The following is a 22,048-nucleotide window of genomic DNA, read 5'->3' as shown; positions in this document are numbered from 1 at the left end:
TCACTTCCCTTTCTCACCTTTTGGGAGAGGCCGCTGGCTCTTGCAGTTTGGGTTTCTGTCTGGACCAAGCTGAGCCAGCACTGGAAGCCCAGAACTGACTCTCGTGGTCAGTTGGTGTTAGCAGAACTTTTACAAATGTGCACTGTCTGGGGGTGTGGTTACATTTAGAAAAATACAATTTAGAGAAAAATGGGAACTTCCTTATGAAATTACATAGCAACAGCAATGTGAAAGTATAACTTCAGAAATGAGGGAGCACCGGCCGGGCGTGGCGACTCACACCTGTAACCCCAGCAGTTTGGGAGGCCGAGGCAGGTGGATCACCTGAGGTCAGGAGTTCAAGACCAGCTGACTAACATGGTGAAACCCTGTCTCTACTAAAAATACAAAAATTAGCTGGGCGTGGTGGTGCACACCTGTAATCCCAGCTACTCGGGAGTCTGAGGCAGGAGAATCGCTTGAAACCGGAAGGCAGAGGTTGCAGTGAGCCAAGATGGTGCCACTGCACTCCAGCCTGGGCGACAGAGCAAGACTCCGTCTCAAAAATAAATAAATAAATAAACAAAGAAACAAATAAATAAATAAACGAGGGAGCCTCTACCTACCCCCTTGCCATGCGGGTCATGATTATACATCTTCACAGCTTTGGGTTTGGCTTCCTGGAAATCTGTTGTTGCCAATGAAAAGCTGAAATACCCTCAGAGCTGCCCCTGTGAAACTCTGGCAGGGAACTTGGTGAAAACTCGGGTGTGGCGTGTTGTAGGAGGCTGTGCTGCAGGATGCGCGGGACCGGGGGCTGGCTTGGGTGGGCTTGGGCCTCTGGCTTGACTAGTCTGGTGGATTTTGGTGTTTTCTTGGTTTGCGCTGCCCATGTGTCTCTGTTTAGACAGAGAGGATTCTTTCCTATTCCTTCTTTACCCAGAAGCCACATGGGGCAATCTTTGTTTTGTGTCTGAGCCCCTTTCTGTTTGTTTCTCCAGAAGCTCGAATTCGTGTCCCGGCCTCTGCAGAGCACAGGAGCCCATATGGTGTAACGAGGGAGGGGCAGCCCTCACAGTGCCCCTCTGAGCTCCAGCCACAGCGGCAGGCACGGGGATCCCTCTGGAGGAATGTATCTGAGATTGCGTCTGAGTCTCTTAGATGCCGTAGAGCAGCTAGCACGAGGGTGGGTAGTGAAGGACACCTGAGTTCCTCTCTCGTATCTTTTAAAAACGTAAAATATGCCTGATCCTTCAGGATTCCTGGGATTCACTTCGTGAGAGATGTTTCTGTTTGTCACTCGTCTTCTTTCCTTCTCTAAATCAGTTTATGATGCGGGATTAAGTAACATGCGTAATCTTGTGTATCAGGTGTTTGGAAAACAGCCTTTTTGATAGAACCTGAATATCGAGTTTGCATGGATCTCACCTCTCTGAGAAACGTGCTGAGCCCGGCATTGCTTCTTCCCGGTGTACAGTCAGTCCTCTTTTCCTCCCAGGTGCAGCTTGCTCATTGGCACGGGGACCTGCCCATGGTGCCCTCCCCAGGCTCTGTAGTGCCAGGGGGCCCATGCATGGCTGCCCAGCTTGCTCTGGCTTTGCTTTACACCTGTGCCCAGCAAGCCCCTCCAGTCCCATGCCGCCACCTCCAAAACTGCAAGCCCCTTCCTCCTGCACGGCCTCCCCAGGTTGCCAGCGGCTCATCCTGCAAACCCCCTGGCTGGGAGCCTCCGAGCCAGTGTCACGTGTGCAGCGTAGTGCAGCCACACAGCTGCCTCTGTCCCAGCTTCCTCCTGCTCCGTGACCCTGGGAAGCCACTTGTGCTCTGTGCGCCTTGTTTTCCCATCTGGGAAGCGGGGACACTCACGGTCTGCCCCCGTGCGCCCGATGAGGGGAAGCGGGCTGTGCACTCATATGCCTCTGCAGGTGTTGGCGTCGTTGCCTTGTTCTTCTTAACCTGCCGCCTCCCATATTCTCTCACTGCCCCAGCCGGCCCCATCTGTCCTCAGTGCCTCAGGACCCTCCCCCAGCCCTGCCATGAGTAAGGCCCTCATTTGGAACCCGCTGGGATTGCCCCATCCTCTTGTGGGAAGAAGCCTCCTGCACAGGTTCCTGCCCCTCCAGTCTGTCCTTCTGCAGCCACCAGACTCTCCTTGAAGGCCTGGAGGCCCCCACGCCGTCTAGAGCAGTACTGGCCAGGTCAGGAGCCACCAGCCACGGGGAGCTGCCAGTAGAAAGTCAGAGTTAGAATTCAGTTGGCCAATAGAAAGTCAGAGTAGAATTCAGTTGGCCGGGCGCGGTGGCTCACGCCTATAATTCCAGCAATTTGGGAGGCCAAGGCGGGCGGATCACAAGGTCAGGAGATCAAGACCATCCTGGCTAACACGGTGAAACTCTGTCTCTACTAAAAATTAAAAAAAAAAAAAAAAAAAAACCCCGGGTGTGGTGGCAGGTGCCTGTAAGTCCCAGCTACACCGGAGGCTGAGGTAGGAAAATGGCCTGAACCCGGGAGGCAGAGGTTGCAGTGAGCCGTGAGCCAAGATCACGCCACTGCACTCCAGCCTGGGTGACAGAGCGAGACTCCATCTCAAAAAAAAAAAAAAAAAAAAAAGAATTAGAATTCAGTTTCTCAGTCACATGTGCACCCCACATCCAGTGCACGGCCGCAGCTGCCTGCGAATGTTCTCATTGTCACAGAGGGTCCTGGCAGGGTGGCACTGGCCTGGAGTGAAGTCCCAGCTTGTGAGCAGGAACTCCAGCCTTGTTCTACAAGCCTCGTTTCTCTTCCCTAGTCCGGCACAGCAGCCAGGCCAGCCAGCTCAATGCTGGACCAGGCCGCAGCCGGCCCCCAGAGCCAAGGCTCTTTCCCAGGGCCCTTTTCTCCATCAGGCGTGGTTCATCTGCCCCCTCGTCCCAGGCCTCCAGCCCTGCCCCAGCCCTGCCTTGTTGCTCCTTCCCTGGACCACGCTGCGTCTTCGTTTCCGTGTTCTGCCCTTTCCTGCAGTTGTTGATGAACTCCTGCTTGAGTTGGTCTCTGGACAGCAGTGCCTGTGTTTTCCTGGCCCACAGACAGACCCACCTTCTCACGGGTAATCATGGTGCATAGGTGAATAGGATATCAAAGCTAGAACAGCCCTCCAGTCACAAATGCTTTGAAACAGAGGCCTCTGTGGGTGAGGTCACCAGTGGAAACCAGAGGGGTGAGCCATGGTCCAGGGTCTCCCGGAGCTGCCTCCTACATGCCACATACCTCCAGTCAGCCCCTTTCCACACCGCTCCAGGCAGCTGCTTGCCAGTCACAGGCTTGGCGTGCCTCTTCTATATCCCTGTTTATGTGCTGCTGCCATGGTCACTGTGGACTCAGATCTTTGCAGAGTGGCTGGTACATTCTCGGAGGTTAGTCTCTGCATAACCAGCTGAGGCGGGGAGTGGAGCTCAGGAGCCCATTCCTGGGTGAGGAGAGTGTGCAGAGCCCTATGCTGCTGCTTTAGTTGGACACAAGACTGTGGGCATGATCATTGCCTGGGCAGCCCAGCTAAGTCCTCTGTGGTGCCCGTGTGGCTGAGAAGCAGGACTTTGAGAACCGTGTAACCGTGTAACCTGCTGTCAGGACCCAAGAGACCCAGGAGGATCTTGGTAGTGCAGCATGTGGAGGAGAAGGCTGGAGACCAGGGCTGTGCCACAGGTGGGCCTAGGGAAGGTTTCCCAGAGAAGTGGCGTCAGAGCTGAGATCTCAGTAGGAGCCTGCAGGTGGAGAGGGAAGGGCCCAGGTAGGGGGAGATGTGTGTGCCTGCTGGAGGTGACCTTGTCACAGATCTTTCTAGTATCCTGGCCACACACTCAGAGCATGCCACCAGCGTCTTAAGGCTACTGCCTTCCTGAACTGGCAGTGGACATCCACTGTCCCGTGGTCACACGCTGAGTGGAGGGTGCCCCTGGCTTCTTTGTTAGCAATTGTGTGCTACCGTTTAGACCTGATTTCCCCCGAAAACAGCGAGTCCCAGGAAGGGCTTGAGCACAGCTGGCCGTGGTTCATGTCCCATAACTGGCACGCGAGGCTGTGGTCCTCAGCCCTGGCCTGGCCTCAGCTCCATCCCCAGAAGCTCAGACAGACGCTGATTGGTCCAAGTGGTTCCAGAGCATGCAGATTATTCTTTGGGCGGCCAGGATTACAAACGGTGAGTTGGATCTGACTCTTGCTTGGTGTACTTCTCAATGGAAGGATTTTAAAGAATTTCACAGAAAAAAAGCAATGGAAATACACCAGATGGACTTTTAAGGACTCAGGCACCCTGAATTGTTCATCTCATGTGAATTCATCGCTTAAACAGATTCCCAGTGTGTGAAGACCAACTCTTCAAATCTGGGTCTGGAACTTGAGAGCAACCCAGTCTTTCGCCTTCTTTTTTCTTAAATCCCCATACCTGGTGGGGTGTGTCTAAGTGATGCGTTTGCAGACTCACTAATTAGTTTGGGTATTGCTGAGCAGGGTGTGCTAAAACTTAGACCCTGGTTGACTGGGTACATTCCAGGGTGCTGCCTCAGGAACTGTCATTGCAGTTACTGTGATTGCGTGTTAGAGTGTGGACTTGCAGGGGAGCTGGCCACCGAGCACAGTTCAGGCTCAGCACCAAGTCCCTCCAGCAGGAGCAGGAGCCAGCAGCCGTAGGGACACAGCCGTCCAGCGCCAAGGACCAGGGTCAGCCGTTGCTCCCGCACTGGACACAGGGAGGGGCTTCTGCCAGTGCTCTGGGCAGAAGGAGCAGAAGCTGGGAAAACCCTGGCTAAGGTGCCCAGTGGAGGAGCCCAGAGCAAGGGGCCACTGGGACCACAAGAGCCAGGCTCTGCCCCACAGCCCACCCAGCACCACACAGCCAGCCCCTGCCGTTGGGTCACCGACCACAGAATTGTATCCTGATGGACTAGGATTTTATGCTCGAAAGTCCCTGACAGTATATCCTGAAGACCACATCATGGTCTGTCATCAGAAGCTCTTGTTAATGATCTCAGGGATCCAAATTGGAAACCACCAAGCCAGCAAATCACATTGCTCTGCAGAGGCCAGGGCACCGCTTTTCAGGACACCCACGGGTAAGGTGTCCCCGTGTGTGGCGGCCCTGGGGTTTGCACCCTGGAGGCAGCGGAGTGAAATTCTGAGTGGGCGAGATAGGCTGAGAGAGAGTGAGGGGCTGGCCCCTGGGGAGTGCAACTGGAAAAGGAACAGGGCCAGTCTGCACAGGGGTCTCTGCTCACGCCAGTTCTGAAAGTGAAGCCCTGTTCCCATGGGGCATAGGCCTGTGTCCCAGAGTGAAGCTGGTGGCCTGGGAAATCCCTGGGCCCATGCAGAGGGTGGCGGGAGGCAGAGACCTGGATGAAAAGGAGCTGGGGAGCGCTGTGCAGCCCCCACTCACACTGCTGGCTTGAGTCACTTGTTCCTTATCATGTGTTACGCCAGAAAGCTGAATCCTATGAAATTGGCATGTCCTTCTCCTCTTCTGCAGAGTGTCAGGCCTGGGCAGGGGACTGTGTAGCTCATCAGCGCCTCCACCCCTGAATGGTATGCACACTAAGGCTTTGGGGGAAAACAATGCTAAGGAAAATGTCTTTCAGCTTCCTATTGCTTTCTGAGAAGAGACCTTTTTAGCAACTACGTAGCCTTGCATCCCCTGAAGGCAGCTTCGTGTGACTAACTTCCTTATTTCTTCCATGAAATAGTTCAATCCCACGTAATACCCACATCAACAATTGATAAATTCTGAAATGCCTTTTTTTTTCTTTTTTCTTTTTTTTTAAGACTGAGTCTCGTTCTGTCACCCAGGCTGTAGTGCATTGGCATGATCTGGGCTCACTGCAACCTTGCCTTCCAGGTTGAAGCGATTCTCCTGCCTCAGCCTCCTGAGTAGCTGGGATTACAGGCGTGTGCCACCATGAGCAGCTAATTTTTGTATTTTTAGTAGAGACGGGGTTTCGCCATGTTGGCCAGGCTGACCTCAGGTGATCCACCTACCTCGGCCTCCCGAAGTGCTAGGATTACAGCCACCGCGCCCAGCCTGACATGCCCTCTTTATGGTGCTTCACTTTTTTCTTTTTTTAACCTGTTCAGGGAATGGTTCTGACATAATGCCCACGTCAACAACTGATAATTCTGAAATACCTTCTTTAGGATGGTTTACCTTTTTCTTTTTTTAACGTTTTCAGGGAATGATTCCGAATGGATTTTTAGTCATTCACTTTAATTTAGTAGCCAGGCATTGATAATAAAATTCAAGATAATGTATCTTTCCGGAAAGTTGTGGGGTTGGGTGAAAAGGGATGGTGGGTTAGAGAACACTGGTGAATAACTTTTGAAAAGGTAGCGAAGAGCAGGCTTGCTGGGGTCTTGCTGGGGGTCTTGTTGGGGGTCTTGTTGGGGGTCTTGTTGGGGGTCTTGCTGGGGGTCTTGTTGGGGGTCTTGCTGGGGGTCTTGTTGGGGGTCTTGCTGGGGGTCTTGTTGGGGGTCTTGCTGGGTGTCTTGCTGGGGTCTTGTTGGGGGTCTTGTTGGGGGTCTTGCTGGGGTCTTGCTGGGGGTCTGGCTGGGGTCTTGCTGGGGGTCTGGCTGGGTTTAGTCTGGACGTGTCCTTTGTGTTTACGTATCACATAGTATTTCTTAAATTTAGAAAGCCCCTGCAAAGGGACTTGAGAAGCACTAAGCTGCATCCATGGCTCTCACTGGGAAGCCTGGGCTCCCCTAAACCTGATGACACACCCAGCTGCCTGGCGAGCGCCGACATCAGTGTCCTGGGGGAGGGACATGACAGGAGCTGCCACTTGCTGGCAGGCTACCTTGTATCCCTGGAGATCCCGTAGCCCTTGCAGCTGGCACGTAGCCCCACCTGGGGGCAGGAAGAGCAGGCTGCCTCAGGCAGATGCCGAGTTCCAAAGAGTCCCCCACCAGGGCCTCCAAGAGCTGGTTTGGTCACTTCCTTTGTCATTTCACCCGGTCATGTGCCCTTGAGTGGGTCAGGGTCATTTTTACCCTGAGCAGCATTGTTTAGTGTTTACTCCCCTCAGGTTACCAGGGGACACTTCACGGAGCAGGGCAGAGGGTTCATTAGGTCCTTTTGCCCACAAAACGATGGAAAAATGTTAAACTACCTAAACCAACAATTTGCAGTATATACATATATATCTCTCTCGATGAAAAGCATGCAGAAGGAAAAAGTGTACTTGACTAGGTCGCGTTTTAAATCAAGATACAGATGCCAATTAAAGCAAGATCATCTCCTATCAAAATGGATTCTTTTAATCAAAAAAATACAGGGTTGGTGACAGTGTGGTGAAGTGGGTACCCTCCACTCAGCTGGCAGGGATTAGCCACATCTTTTCAGAAAGGGGTTTTGACAATATGCGTCAGGACTTTTCAAAGTGTTCATGCCATCTTTGTGTATAAAACCAGTGTTCAGAGAGACCTTAAAATGATGTCAACCCTAAGGACAATTATTTTTCTCACAACTCAGGCTGTCTTTGGAAATACCTGGAGGCTCCAGAACCGTGGCAGCCTTCCTCAGCACACTGGTGGCCCTCTCTCCCCTCCCACTGTGCTGTTCAGGCCAAACCCCACCTTTCTAGGGCCTGTGGCCCCCAGGAACAATTGTGTGGTAGCCACTCCTGGGAAGGGCTTCCTCTTTGAAACCTGCCACACGGGACTCCTGACGTTTCCTGTGTCGACCTGATTTTCCATAGAAAATCGCCTCCAAATTACGGTTCCTGTAGTTCCAAAGCACCAGCTCATGGCCCCAGCCTCAGCTGGAAGGGGCCCAGTTAGCGAGCCAGCTCTGGGGCACCAGGGCAGAGCGCCTGGGCTGGCGGGCACAGGGTGCAGTTGTCTCCATCACTTACTCAATAGCCCTCTCTCCCTCCTCTCTTCTTCCTCTTCCCCTCTGCTGTTTCTTCCTCCAATTATCTTCAGACTGGTATCTTTCAGGCCTGGGAGCACTGCCCCTCCACGCACAGTCCTTGGTTGGTGCGGACCGGGTGTCCCCCTCCATCCACAAGCTGCGGCAGCACCGCCCGCTGGGGCGAACCCAGTCGGCCCCGCTGCCCCAGAACGCCCAGGCTCTGCAGCACCTGGTCATCCAGCAGCAGCATCAGCAGTTTCTGGAGAAACACAAGCAGCAGTTCCAGCAGCAGCAACTGCACATGAACAAGGTGGGTTTGCCGGCGAAGTGCTCCCGGGCCCCAGGGTGGCTGTGTGTTGCACGCTTCAGCCTCAGCCTTCAGCACTGGCCCCTTTCTGACCTTGAGGGGGGGCATGAGGCAGAAAGAGGGAACTGGGGAGGCACATGCTCTGGCCCACGGCACAGAGCTGGGCAGGGGCAGAAGGGATGCTGCTGGGAGCTTGGGCTCAGGAACAGATCACCTGCAGTGGGACGCGCAGGGCCAGTGCCCTCTCCCAACAGCCCACATGAGTTCAGTTGGACCACGTCCTGCCCATGGTGGCGCATCAGTGCCAGTGAATGGAATAGTCTACTTGGGCAACACTTTTTTCTTGGGTTTCCTAAGGCCATTTACTAAACATATCTTTAAATAAACCAGCAACCCACAGTGCCCATCTTCCAGGCCATCCAGCACTTGCAGACTGCCTGAGTGCATAAGCAGCGTGTACAGGGCCAGGGGGGCCCGGGTGGAGTTGTACAGGTGCAGAACTCCAGCAGGAAGTTGAAGGGACACTGTCAGAGCTGGTTCTGGGCCCGGGCCGGCCCACAGAGGTTTACGTAACCTACAGACATCTTGAAAGTCACTCAGATAAGTCCATTTTCAGGAGGAGTTAGTAGGCAAGGCTAGCGTTGCAATGCTGGTGAAGAGGAAAACTAACGTGCTGAAAATGTGTTGATCAAATGCTGGCATTTGAAATAGAGCAACTTTAAGATAACAGATGAGATGAGCTGCTGTGGATGTAGTCCAGCAGTTCCTCAAAAGGTTGGACACAGCCACCACATGGCCCCACAGCTCTGCTGCCAGAGGTGAAAGCACACATCTACACGTAAACTCACGCAGACATTCACAGCAGCCTGAGTCCCTGTGTCAGGCCGTTCCCGCACTGCTGTAGAGAAACACCTCAGACTGTGTGATTCATAAGAAAAGAGGTCTGATTGGCTCCTCGTTCTGCAGGCTGTAGAGGAAGCATGGTGCTGGCATCTGTTTCTGGGGAGGCCTCAGTCGTAGCGGTAGGCAAAGGGGGAGTGGGCGCATCACTTGGCAAGAGCCAGAGCAAGGGGTGGGGAGAGGGGCCACACACTTCTAAACGACCGGACCCCACCAGAACCCACTCACCAGTGAGGACAGCACCAGCAGACAGTGTTCAACCGTTCATGCCAAATCCAGCCACGTGATCCGGCCACCTCCTGCCAGGTCCCACCTCCCGCCAGGTCCCACCTCCTGCCAGGTCCCACCTCCAGTATTGGGGGCTACGATTCAGCAGGAGATGTGGGCAGGGACACAGATCCAAACCGTATCAGCTGTAATAACTACAGATCCAAACCGTATCAGCTGTAATAACTCTCAGTCGCAATAGCCACATTACATGGCAATAGCCCAGGTGTCCATCCTGTGATCCGCGGCCACACGCCGGCACACCGGAGTGTCAGCCATAAAGTGGAATGACACTGACATGCTGCAGCACGGAAAAGCCTTGGAAGCAGGGTGCAGGCACAAGAGGCCGCGTGTGGTGTGATTTCATGCACATAAAACGTCCACAGCAGACAGACCCACAGAGACAGGATGCAGATTTGTAGGTGCCGGGCCTGGGATGCTGCGGGCAGATGGGGAGCATTGCCAGGGGAACAGCATCTCTTTTTTAGGGATGTTGAAAATATTCCAAAATTGGACTATGGTGCAACTCTGTAAATATACTAAAAACAACAAGTGATACCATTTAAAAGCGTGAATTGGATGGTATGTGAATTATATCCCAATAAAGCTGTTACAAGGAAGAAAGAGGATGAGTTGATGCGAGGGGAACGTCTGGGGTCTGGGGTGGTTTTCAGAAGAAACGTTGAGAAACCTGTGGCAGATTTGGAGAGACGGAATCGTTTCTCGGTTTATTGTCTCTCCTGTAAAAGTGCGGCCCCGACTCCACCCCGCCCCCGTTGCTTCCCTGGATTTCAGGACCAGTCCTGGGTTGTCCGCCTGTCCGGAGGCTCAGGGTCTTCTGTGGTTTCCCTGAGGGTGAAAAATTGGGGTTAGGATTGGGGAGGAGACAGACTTTCCAGCACAGGTAGACAGGAGTTGGAAGGTGAAGTACCAGGATCCCCAGCAAGTGCAGAGGCAAAGCTGTGGGGAGCGAGCCCTCCACCGCCAACACTGCTGCCTCTTCCGGCAGCCCTGACCTCCTGGTATCATTAACCCCTCCCGCCTGCCTCGTCCCAATTTCCTTCTCTCAAGCCCCACGGTTCCAGCCTAGAAGAAGAGTCAGCTCAGCCCTGGCAGTGGTCGAAGGCTTTGATTGCGTGGTGTCCAGTCCAGCGGGGCTGATGTGGGGAAGGCCTCTGGGAGATGGCAGCTGGCTGTGGCCCAAATCCATCCCAGTGTGTGAGCCATCATGGGGCTGCAGGCTCAGGATTGAGGAGACAGGCCCCTTGGGGCCTTGCTCCAGGGTGGCAGCCGCGTCAGACCAGATGCCCAGCACAGGCCACAGCCTGGCCCCTGCTGCCCACTGGGCATCACAAAATAGGCTCGCCACCCCCACCCCACATGCCCCTCCCCCGCCAAGCCCTCATCACTGGACAGCAGGGAACACATCAGAAATGGGCGTCCCCTCACTGGGACGGTAAAGGCACAGGCTGTGGGCATGCCGGGCGCCTGCTAGGCATCTTTACTCCCACGTGTCAAAAGCACTTTCACATCCGTCTTCCTAATGCCAACCTAGGTTTGTTAATTTTATTATGTCATTATCTGAGCGATGGGGTAGGAGGTTTGAGGAAGACAGGAAGCACCTGTTGACATGCCTTATACTCTTGAAGGATTCAGAAACCGGGTGCTCTCACTGGAGTTGGTTCTGTGATTGATTTCTGTGAGTGAATGACAGTTGATTGAAACGTTTAGACAGTGTTTTCCCGGGACGCCCAGGAAGACAAGGATCTTACCCAGGCTGCCTAACACTGACGTCCCCACCCTTCCTCTTGGAGGATGATGTCCCCAGGGGCTTGTTCCCTGAGGGCCTCTGCCCAGCTCTGGCAGCTGTGAGCCCTCCTGTCCCACGGCTCTGCTCCAGCCTACATCAGGGTTGCAACTGGGCCCGGGTTGGTCTGCCCCTCCTTCAGCCTGTACCTTAGAGAGGTGCTTTGGAAACATCACTCTGAATAAAAAAGGAAGAGAGAAAGAGAGGCAGCCTGTGCCTAGCCGTGGTGTTCCCCGCAGCCATATGCAGCCACTCTAGTTTTCCCGAGGCCCGCAGCCTGCAGAGCTGCCCATTTTGCCTGAGAAAACTCCACCAGGTGGACAAGATCGACCCCGAGCTGGCTCTGCTCTCCTCTCCCTGGCCTGTGGTCGGGATGGTGGCAGGTGATTTCCAGCTGCGTCAGCTGCTATTGCCCGTGCCTTGTACACAGTGGTGCTCAATACTGGTTTGCTGCGTAAAGGAACTTGCTGGAGAACGCGCGCCCTCAGAGGGCGAGTGGAACAGAAACTCTGCAGGTGAAACTGGCCCTCCGTGTTCACTGGCCATGTCTGGACCTGGCCTGAGCTATGTGTGGTTTGCGAGCAGTGGGTGATGTGCGTCCAGGTGAAGTACCTCTTTCTATTAAAAGAGGACATCGGAAGGCGTCCTCCACCCCCAGAGCGAGAAGCCTTACTGCTGAAGGTGGTTCTTCCAGTGGTTTCTGGACTCCGCGCAAGAACCTGCCTCCTGCAGAGTGGAGGGCTCAGGGGTGTCTCCCTTTAACTTGACATCCTCAGTTTTGAATATGAAAACCAGGACTCGTATTTTGGGTGGTCTAATTATGAATGTGTCCAATTGTTTTAAAATACTGGCAGTTGACCAGTTCGATTTTGACCCTGAACTCCCACCTGACTTTTTAAAAATGTAATTCCAAATATGGAGGTGCATTTGTTCTTCCTGAATTGATGAAAGGGGGCGCTCAGTGTCCCCAAGGCCTTCAGACTGCACAGAGCTGCTTCAGTTATTTGCCTGCGTCCAGCTCGCCTCCCAAAGGCAGCTCTGCAGTGCGGCCCCAGCCCACAGCCCAGCCAGTGAGACTCGGAACTGAATGTCAAAGGAGAGGGAGAGAGAGAAGGAGGCTTTGTTTGCGGCCGTGGCCCAGGGAGGTGACCCACAGGCGCCTGCGTCAGTGCCAAGGCACGGGGCCTGGCCTGCGTCACAGAGGGCTTTGACGTGGCGCCACTGCCAAAGTGACGTCCTCCTCATGCCCCGCCTGAGAGCCCGAGCCCGATCCCCACGGTGTGGAGATGATTCCTCCTCCAGGCCGAGGGCGTTCTGCAGCGGTGGACACTTCAGAGGCTTCATCCTCGTGAAAGGAAGGAAAAAGACCTGGGAATGTTGTCACTAAAGGACACTAAAGAGACGTGGCCCCTGGCAGCACACACCATCTGCAGCCAGCCCGGAGAAGGGCTGTCCAAGAGCCCTCGGAACAGTGGGGAGGTCTGGTGATACACAGCACGGGAGACGCGGCTGCCAAAAGCCTCCGGCGAGTAGGTTGCAGTGGCCCCGGGGGCCCTGAAACAGCCCCCCAGGAAAAGAGGCTGACCCCCGCTACCTCCACTGCCATTCATCTGTGCATAAGAGAAGGACGTTTGAGATTTTCTTACAAAGTTCTTGAAGTTTTTCTTTAGGTTTGGAATTTAAAGCTGGACATGGTGGCTCACACCTGTAATCCCAGCGCTTTGGGAGGCCAAGGTGGGTGGATCACTTTGACTCAGGAGTTCAAGACCAGCCTGGGTAACGTGGTGAAATCCCTTCTCTACAAAAATTAGCCAGGCAAGGTGGTGCGTGCTTGTAGTCCCAGCTACTCGGGAGGCTGGGGTGGGAGGATTGCCTAAGCCCTGGTGACAGAGGTTTCAGTGAGCCCAGATTGCATGACTGCACTCCAGCCTGAGCAACAGAGCAAGACCCTGTCTCAAAAAAAAAAAAAAAAAGAAAAGAAATTTAAAGGAAAGCATCAGAAGTAGTCCTGGAGCTTCTCTGTGCACTGAGTCCTCCCTGGGCCGCCTCCTTTAAAAAGCAAACAGGCAAACCCTCTTCCTCTCTCAGCCTGGCTTCCTGGGAGTGGCCGTTTGCTGCAGGAACCCCTCCCCTCCACCCTCAGCTGCTTTGTCCCCCACCCCACCCTAAAGAAGGGACCTGCCTCTGTGTCCCCCACAGGGTTGCTGCCCTCCATCACTTTTATCCACTTTAGAATGGCCCCTGGGCTGCTAAAGAAAGGCAGGCACACCATTTCTGGTCATTGCTGGGATGCGGCAGCCCCACAGGGTCCCCTCTAAGGTCCTAGCCTTCCTCCCCCACCCCTCCCCCTATTTCCCTTCCGCATCCCCCCATTTCCCTCACCCACCATCCCCCATTTTCCTCCCCCACCCTTCCTCCTTCTCCCTTTGCCCTTTCCTGGCGTGGCACCCACTCTTCTGCTGGTCCTCTGGTCTCCTCTCCTTGTCTGTGTGTGTCTATGCCTGTGTGTATTTATGTATCTGTGTATCTCTCTCTTCATGTGTATATGTATCTGTATGTCTGTGTGTGTATCTGTGCACCTGTCTGTGGTTCTGTGTGTGTGTGTGTGTGTCTCTGTGTGTCTGTGTGTGCCTCTGCATGTATGTGTATCTGTGTGCGTATGTATCTGCGTGTGAGCCTCTATGACCTCCCTGCCTCCCGACACCCTAACACTGGTCCCCTGAGGCCTCATCCCTGTTTCTTTGGCTCCCCAGCTCTGCGTAGCAGCTCTGTGCTCCCAGCTTTGACTTTGTTCCACCTTCTTACTGCTCCAGTCCTGATCTGTCTCCCAAATCACAGACTTGAATCTGCACTTTCTTGCTGGATTTCTACGGGCCCCACTGGATGATGGGATTCAGCCTCTCTGGGCTGCCCTCTACCCACCTTCCCTCCCCAGGCAAACGTGTCCTCTGTGGTGACCCTTCTCTGGTGCTTGGCCAGGAGTCCTGGTGTCTCCTGCTCACTCTCCTGTCCCCACTGACGCTGGACCCAGCCTCTGTGCCAGCCTCTGCCCAGCCCTGCTGCCCCTGTGCAGTCGCTTCTCTGCAGGCATTCCCCTGCCCTCGTACTGACTCATTAGCACCTTCCTGTGTCGCAGGCAGGACCATGCACCCCTCGGAGGGACCCACAGCCTCTCCTGCCCGTCCACTGATGAGCAAAGCCCACATTGTGAGGAGCCCTCTGAGGCCCTGAACACCTCCTCAGCCCTGAGCTCCCATCCCCACATCCTCAGCCCTGAGCTCCCGTCCCCATGCCCTCAGCCCTGAGCTCCCGTCCCCATGCCCTCAGTCATGAGCTCTGGTTCCCACGTCCTCAGCCCTGAGCTCCCGTCCCTGCACCCTCAGCCCTGAGATCCGGTCCGCACGTCCTCAGCCCTGAGCTCCTGTCCCCATACCCTCAGCCCTGAGCTCCGGTCCGCACGTCCTCAGCCCTGAGCTCCCATCCCTGTGCCCTCAGCCCTGAGCTCTGGTCCTCACATCCTCAGCCCTGAGCTCCCATCCCCGCACCCTCACCCCTGAGCTCCGGTCCCCGTGTCCTCAGCCTGTGGTCTGAGGCCCTGTCTCCTCATCCTTAGACTGTTGCTTTTCCTTCCACACCTGCAGCCTCCAGGACATTCTTGCTTCCTGAAGGCCCGTCCTGGCTACTGCTCTCCCTCCTCCCTAATCCCTCCTGCTCCTCATCCAGGGTATTGTCCTCAGTGCTCTGTGCCACCTTCTTAGGGAATTGTTCTGCGTTCAGATTCTTTGTTCTTTGCTCTCCCTCCAGTGCACGGAGTAATAAGGGCCCCACTCTCAAGAAACCTCCCATGCGCCACTCAGTCAGTCTCATCTCATTACCCATCAGACTGCGCCGGGCCCTGGGGGAGCTGCGGGAACTGAGCGCGTGGGTGACCTCTTGATGAGTGTCCTGAAAGCCAAGCCTTGGATGCCATCTTTGAGGTCCCCTGTGAAACAGCGCAGCTTCACCCAGCACACCTGGTGCCCCTGCTCACAATGACCGCGGTCCCACCGGGCTCCCTGTTCTCCCTGCCCTCACAGGGCCTCTCAGGCTCTCAGTGTGCAGGAAGAAGATGGGATTGAGAAATCACAAGCAATCCCAGACCTCAAAATCATCAAGTGAAACGAGTGTTGAAACATAGGCTTTTTTTGTAAACCACTGAGAAACCTGTCAGAGCAAATGGGGACAATGTTGGCAGATTCCTTACTTGTTTCTCCGCAGCTTTATGAAGCTAACTGAAAACAATCGCCTGTATTTACAGCATACGGCGTGATTTGATTCTTGTATGCATTGTGAAATGATTGCCACACGGGACCTCATTCATGCCCCCGTGCCCTCACGGGGCTCTCATTGTGTCTGTGGTGAGGTCCGTGAGTATCAGGGCCACCAAGCTGGGCATCAGGCCCTAGAACTTATTCCCCTCCCAATGGCACCCTCACCCGTGGACAGCACGTTCCTGTTCCTGACGCGCGGCCACCCACTGCTCCACGCTCGTCCCTGCGGGTCTGGCTTTCTGAAACTGAGTTCCTTACGTGCCACGCCGCCCACCGGTTCCCGCACTGCCGATGGCCGGCCCTCCCTGACACTGCGCTGCCTGCACCCTGGCTGGACCTGGCTCCCTTTCCCTGTACCAGGTCAAAACCTCTTCTGAAGACAAGCTGCCTTCGGTTTAGAGATAAACAATGGATCCATGTTTTCTTCACTTGGCTCTTACTGCTATACTTTGAAGTGCTCTTATAAAGAAAGTTAAGGGATGATCACGTAAAACAAACCCCCCCCCCCACCTAATCTAAAGGCTCTGATGTTCCACAGTGAGGCACAGTAGGGGCTCCGGAGGCTGAAAACTCACTGTGTTGTGTGTGTGTGTCTGCATCTCAGACCTGCTGCGTGGGGACCGGTGTTGTCTGATACGGCTGACCCCTGGAAGCAAGCGGACACTGAGTGCCCACCGATCTGTCCCCCGTAGTTCAGGCAGCCCGAGAGGCCGCCTCGAGTGAGTGTGGGGCAGCACGCAGGGTTCTGAGGGTGTTTAAATACAAGGGCTCGGGGGATTTCAGGTGTCAGGCTTCCTTGCGCAGCTCAGTTTCCTTCTGGAAACAGTCAGATGTGGTGCTGAGATCCATCCTCCATGCACTGCAGCTCCTCTCTCTGCCAGGAACTTGGCTTGTCCCACCATCCCTCAAATCTGCCCTTCAGCCTGTTCCCCACAGGGACAGATGAATTGCGCATCCAGAGAGACCCCTCGATTTGGGGCTTTGGGATTGTGGGACGTTCTTTCACAGTCTGCAAAGGAGCGCCACTCAGTCAGTGCCTTCTTCTGAGAAACTGCGCCCTTCCTAGTCTAACTCCAGACCCCCACCTCCTCTCCTGAGCCTTTTTATGCCAGTTCCCACGTCCCTCTCTCCCCTCTTGCTCTCATCTCCAGCCTTTGCTCTGCTCACATTCATCCCTCTTCTGGCTCCCTTGCCCAAGCAGCTCCATTGCCCAAAACCAAGGAGTTGTCCTGGCCACCCTCTCTTCCCTCTCCATATGCAATCTGTCCCTGGGCCTGGAGCTGCTTCCTTTTTGCTGTCACAGAAACCTGTCCTTTCTCCCATGCCTTAGCCAGACGTGGAGCCGGCCTCACCCTTTCAACCTCTGGCCCGCCCGCCTGCCGCAGGGCATGTGTCTAAAACATGCACCTGCTTGTCTTCAGCCCAGAGTGCCCTTCCCACAGCCCCACGTCGTCTCCGGCACCCTGCGTCCCTGCTCTCTGGCCTTCCACGCTGTAGCCCTGCTGACTCCTCACAGCTCCCGGAGAGCACTGAAGTCAGCCTTATACCCCGTTCCACTTTGCCCCACTACCTGGACGCCCCTTGCATTTGCCCCGTCCTTTTAGTGAATGTGCAATGAGTAATGCCTGTGCCACATGGATGAGTCAGAAGGGGTCCCTACCCCCCTGGGAACTGCAGACTGCAGGAAAGATGGATACATGAATGGCAACCACAGGAAAGCCAGAGGACGGCGGGGGACTGGAGGAGGGCACATTGCACTATCAGGAAGATCAGCTGACCCTTCCTGGAAAAGGTGGCATGCACAGGAGGCCCACAGAGCCTCTCGCAGTGGCCGAGGAAGGAAGAGAGGCAGTGGGCTGGAGGCGAGTGTGGCACGAGGGACGCAGAGCCGGCAGTGCGCTGGGGAGCAGGGTGGCAGGGAGAGAGAGAGGGAGGCTGCAGGGGCGACATGGTCAATTGATGGAAGGGCTCTGCAGCAGAGGCAGGATGGCAGAAGAGCACTTGGGGGACGTTCAGCAGGGGAGTGACCAGGTCCACTGGCCCGTGTGAAAGCGCACCCTCACTGCTACATGAAGAAGATTGCAGAGAGTTGACGCTGGAGGTGGGGGCTTCCCGGGGGCCATGCTGCCATCCAGGCAGGAGAGGCCAGGTGGGACCAAAGCAGGAAAGGCAGGAGGTCGAGGCTGGAGAGAAGCAGCACCGTCCAGAGGCGTTTCTCATGAGCAGTGCGCGGGCAGTGCTTGGCGGACGGAAGTAGGAGTTTGGGGTGTGACTGGACAGCTGGCCAGAGAGAGGTTCCAATAGCCAAGAGTGGGTCCTAGAGAAGGGAGAGGCTTGGGAGGAGCTCTCTGCGTTCGGCATTGGGCCTGCTGTGCTGGCCTGTGAGGTCTGACAGGAAATGAGGTCAGGGAGCATCTAGGGAGTCCCACAGGAGGGAGGATGCCACGGTTCTTGGGGCCCCATAGTGGGGCAGGTCATGCAGGACCTGTGGAATCCTGCAAGAAGGGAGGTCATGGTGTCCCTGAGATCCTGCAGAAGGGGAGGCCATGGCATCCCTGGGATTCAGCAGGAGGGGAGCTCATGGCACGTCAGTGGGATCCCACAGGAAGGGAGGTCACAGAGTGTCCATGGTATCCCAGGAGGGAGGCCGTGGCATCCCTGGGATTCAGCAGGAGAGGAGGTCATGGCACGTCAATGGGATCCCATAAGAAGGGAGGTCACGGAGCGTCCATAGTATTCCAGGAGGGAGGCCATGACATCCCTAGGATTCAGCAGGAAGGGAGGTCCTGGAGTGTTCCCAGGATCCGGCAGGAGGGAGGTCATGGCACATCGGTGGGACCCTGCAGGAGGGGAGGCCGTGGCGTGTCAGTGGGCTCAGGCAGTGAGCATTGTGGACGTCGATGTCTTCCGCTGGGTGGGTGGTGGCTGTTTCTCTCAGCAGTTGTGGCTATGAGGTCAGCATTGGCCTCTCCTTCACACTCAGGCTCCCCTCTGCAGACTCGGTTGACACCTGCGGCTTCTTTTCTGTTTCTCAGTGCCTGACGCAGAAGAGGTGCTTAGTAAACCCCAAATGTTAGTCAGCCTCCTTCCCTGGGCCAGGTCACCTTGACCCCGGGCTGGGGTCCTGATGGGCATTATTTTCTCAGCACCGTGGATAGCGCCCAAGTGCCTGTTGTGCGGGAAGATGAAGGCGCCTGCTGGCCTGTGGCAGGGCGATAAGATGCCTTGAGTCCCTGATTGTCTGCCCCAGAGGTGGGTGGTTGGCAGCATCCCTCCTCCTGTCTGATGAGCTCAGAGGCCCCAGCTCTCTGTGCTTCATGTATTTCCTCTGCCTTGCAGATCATCCCGAAACCAAGCGAGCCGGCCCGGCAGCCGGAGAGTCACCCAGAGGAGACGGAGGAGGAGCTCCGTGAGCACCAGGCTCTGCTGGACGAGCCCTACCTGGACCGGCTGCCGGCGCAGAAGGAGGCGCACGCACCAGCTGGCGTGCAGGTGAAGCAGGAGCCCATTGAGAGCGATGACGAAGAGGCAGAGCCCCCTCGGGAGGTGGAGCCGGGCCAGCGCCAGCCCAGTGAGCAGGAGCTGCTCTTCAGACAGGTGACTACAGGCAGGGAGGGCACCAGCAGGCTGGCACGCACAGCCACCCTCGGTCCCCGGGCGGCATCTTCTGTGTGGTGATCACGGGAGCTGCAGGGCATCCTTGTGCTGTCGCTGTCCAGTGTCTCACCCGTCTTGTCCTGGCCAGTGAGGGAGGTTGATGTGGCTTCTGTTTTGTCCCAGCTGTTCCTAGGGATTCGAGATGTTTGCCCACTGCGGGTGGTTACGTAACTGCTTTCCAGCCATGCACAGGCCCCAGAGAATGGGTTTCCTTCCTGTTTGTAGGCTGTAAATGATCACAGCATCCACGTGTTAGTGAGGTACAGCATGCTTTTTAAAGAAGTGAAGGAAATAGAGGTATTAATTGATCAAAAAGACAGGCAGGGTCTGATCAGAAGTCAAGACCTTTTGTGGCCCAGTGGTGCTAATGAGCAGCCCTGCAGATCCAGACAAGACGGGTACGATCGTGGCACCCAGAGCCAGTAAGGCTTCAGGGCACTGACACCCAGTAACCAAATGCACAGGAGCCTGATGAAGAAGGCCAGTGAATGATTGGTTAATTTCCAGTGAAACATAAAACTTCTGAGTCAACAGAAATACCTGAGGCATTTGGGCAGCCAGCTGGAGCCCCGTATCTGCAGCCAGAGTGTCCTCAGAAAGGTGGCTTCCTCCCTATAGGCAGGAAGCGAGCCTGAGGAACCACAGCTGTAGGATTTGATTCTGTCCTCCAGCAGCAGAGCTGCTGCCTCGGCTGCAGGAGCCACTGGATCATTCCCTCCCTTGTCTCTGGACTCCATGCTGGCCGTGCCACTGAGCACCTCCCCAGCTTCCTGACTGCCAGCTGTGTGGCCAGAGCTGCATCTCTACCCCCAGCAGCACCCTGGAAGCCAGGAGCAGGACGCCCTGCAGTAAACTGTTCCCTTTAATTCTCAGCTGCAGGTCTTGGCACCGAATGAATCAGTGTGGGCCCTTGTATCTGGAGCACCTAGACCCAAGCCTGCCGCACGGGGGGTCAGGTCTCAGTGGTCTCCAGAGGCTTCTGGGCCAGGAGCCCTTCTCTACCAAGCTTCCCCCGGCGGCGGGCATTGGGTGCTATTTCTCCTTTTTGTTCAGAGGGCGGCCTCTCTCTAATTTCTGGGCCGTCTTAATTAGCACCCCGGGCACTAAACACTACACAGCCCAGCAGCCTGGCAAAGACAGAGAGAGAAAGCCCCGGGCCTCTCTGGCGCACACACGGTGCTTCGTGGCGAACACTCATCCACAGGTCCCGTCTGACAGGCCCGGGTTTGGGGCCTCTTCCTGTGGTCGGGCCTTGAAAGTCGATGAAGGTCTGAAATTCAGTGTGCTGTTATTATGCGGATAAGAAGTGGGAAACTATTTACATTAATAATTTTTAGGACTAGTTTCTCATAGATCGGCGTTCACTTTGAAAAAAGAGGCTTGTTATATTCCAAGCGTGAGATGATGATTAGAAACAATTTCTGTTCTCTCTGGAGAGTAATAGGCAGAACTCCTTATCAGGGAAACTTGGTAGTACACGGAGCAATTTGCCGAGGTAAACCTAAGGCGGGACACCTTCCAGCCGGTGTCCGGGAGGATTGCTTATTAACCGCTTAACCACGTGGGGCCCACAGCAATCCCAGCTGAATTTGGTTAGCCGCAGACTGGGGGCCTGTGGGTGCTGGCTCCTACTCCAGCTCCTGCTCCAGCTCCTCCGCCTGTCTCGGGGCTCCCCTCTTCTCTGCTCCCTCCTGGCTCTGATTCCTTTTTTTTTTTCTTTTTTTGAGACGTAGTCTCACTCTGTTGCCCAGGCTAGAGTGCAGTGGTGCCATCTTGGCTCACTGCAGCCTCCACCTTCTGGGTTCAAGTGATTCTTCCCCCTCAGCCTCCCGAGTAGCTGGGACTACAGGCACCTGCCATCATGCCTGGCTAATTTTTTTTTTTGGTAAAGACAAGGTTTCACCATTTTGGCCAGGCTGGTCTCGAACTCCTTACTTCAGGTGATCTACCCGCCTCGGCCTCCCAAAGTGCTGGGATTACAGGCGTGAGCCACCTGGCCTGATTCCTAAAGACAAGACAGATCAGAGCCTGGCCAGGCAGCTCTGGCTTCCCCCAGTGCTGGCAGCACAGGGCTGGACTCCGCCTCTCATACAGGAGCTGAGATGTAGGTACCTGGTTTTCCACGTTCACAGGATTTGTTCATCAAAACTAAGACAGGATTGGCGCAGAGCTCCCAGCGAGGAGGCGCCCGGCTTTCTTTGTGCCTCGGCTTGGGTGGCAGGTCGCCGTGCTCTCCCTCAGCTGCTGTCTGGGGAGAGGCTAGGCAGCTGTGGCCTCATCTCTGCCCTGCTTCCTCCACTCCACTCTGCCTCGTATGAGGGTGTGCACCTCAGCCTGTTCCCAGAATCCCTTGGGGTGTCCCAGGCCCCTGACTAAGTGGCCTCCCTACACAGAGCCCAGCCCAGCCCCATCTCATCAGAGAGGCACATCCCCACCAGCAGGCCTGCTCCAGGCTCCAAGGGTCCTGGGTGCCTGGAAGCTGATGGGCTGTTTCTGCTTTTAGCCTGCATGAGGATGTGTGGAATGTGAGACCAGGGAGGGGAGCGGCTGCAAATGAAGCCGAGCTAGCACTTCCAAGTCTGAGAATCAAGGGTGCTTTCTCACCCAAGTTTAGTGTGCAGATTCAGTGCTGTTGGTCAAAACTAAGACCCACAAACCCAACAAGGGGGCGAGGCTTCATGCCCACCCACTGTACGTGTGTGGTGTGGCAGAGTGAGTGCTTTGGTCCCCGTGTGTGGTGTGGCAGAGTGGGTGCTCTGGTCCCCACATCTGCATGGCCTTCGCGTATCTCCCAGTGGAACCAGCGAGGGCCAGGCTGCCGCCCCAGCAAGAGCCTCTCTCCACACCTGCCAGGCCCCACTCCCCTGCACCTGATCCAGGCTGCTCCTGGCTCAGTACCTCCTCAGAGAAGCCCTCGTTGATACCCCATACTGTCTAGGCCTCCC

At 55.5% G+C, this 22,048-nt stretch overlaps 1 protein-coding gene across 25 annotated transcripts in view; it reads left to right on the top strand.

Annotated features, from left to right (window-relative positions):
* Positions 1-22,048, top strand: part of HDAC4 (histone deacetylase 4) — a 352,120-nt gene that overhangs the window by 264,823 nt on the left and 65,249 nt on the right. For 17 of the 25 annotated variants that reach the window (XM_045368051.2, XM_015433057.3, XM_015433058.4 and 14 more), the window contains 2 exons: positions 7,927-8,165; positions 18,786-19,043. In XM_045368051.2, the coding sequence (XP_045223986.2) occupies positions 7,927-8,165; positions 18,786-19,043 (497 nt within the window). The remainder of the gene's footprint in view (positions 1-7,926; positions 8,166-18,785; positions 19,044-22,048) is intronic. The other 8 variants (XM_074010653.1, XM_045368055.3, XM_074010656.1 and 5 more) reach the window with 1 other exon arrangement.

This window comes from Macaca fascicularis, chromosome 12 (assembly GCF_037993035.2).
Source record: "Macaca fascicularis isolate 582-1 chromosome 12, T2T-MFA8v1.1".
Taxonomy (NCBI): Eukaryota; Metazoa; Chordata; class Mammalia; order Primates; family Cercopithecidae; genus Macaca; species Macaca fascicularis.
Note: the sequence above shows the minus strand (reverse complement) of the source record. Positions and strands in the feature narration are given on the sequence as shown.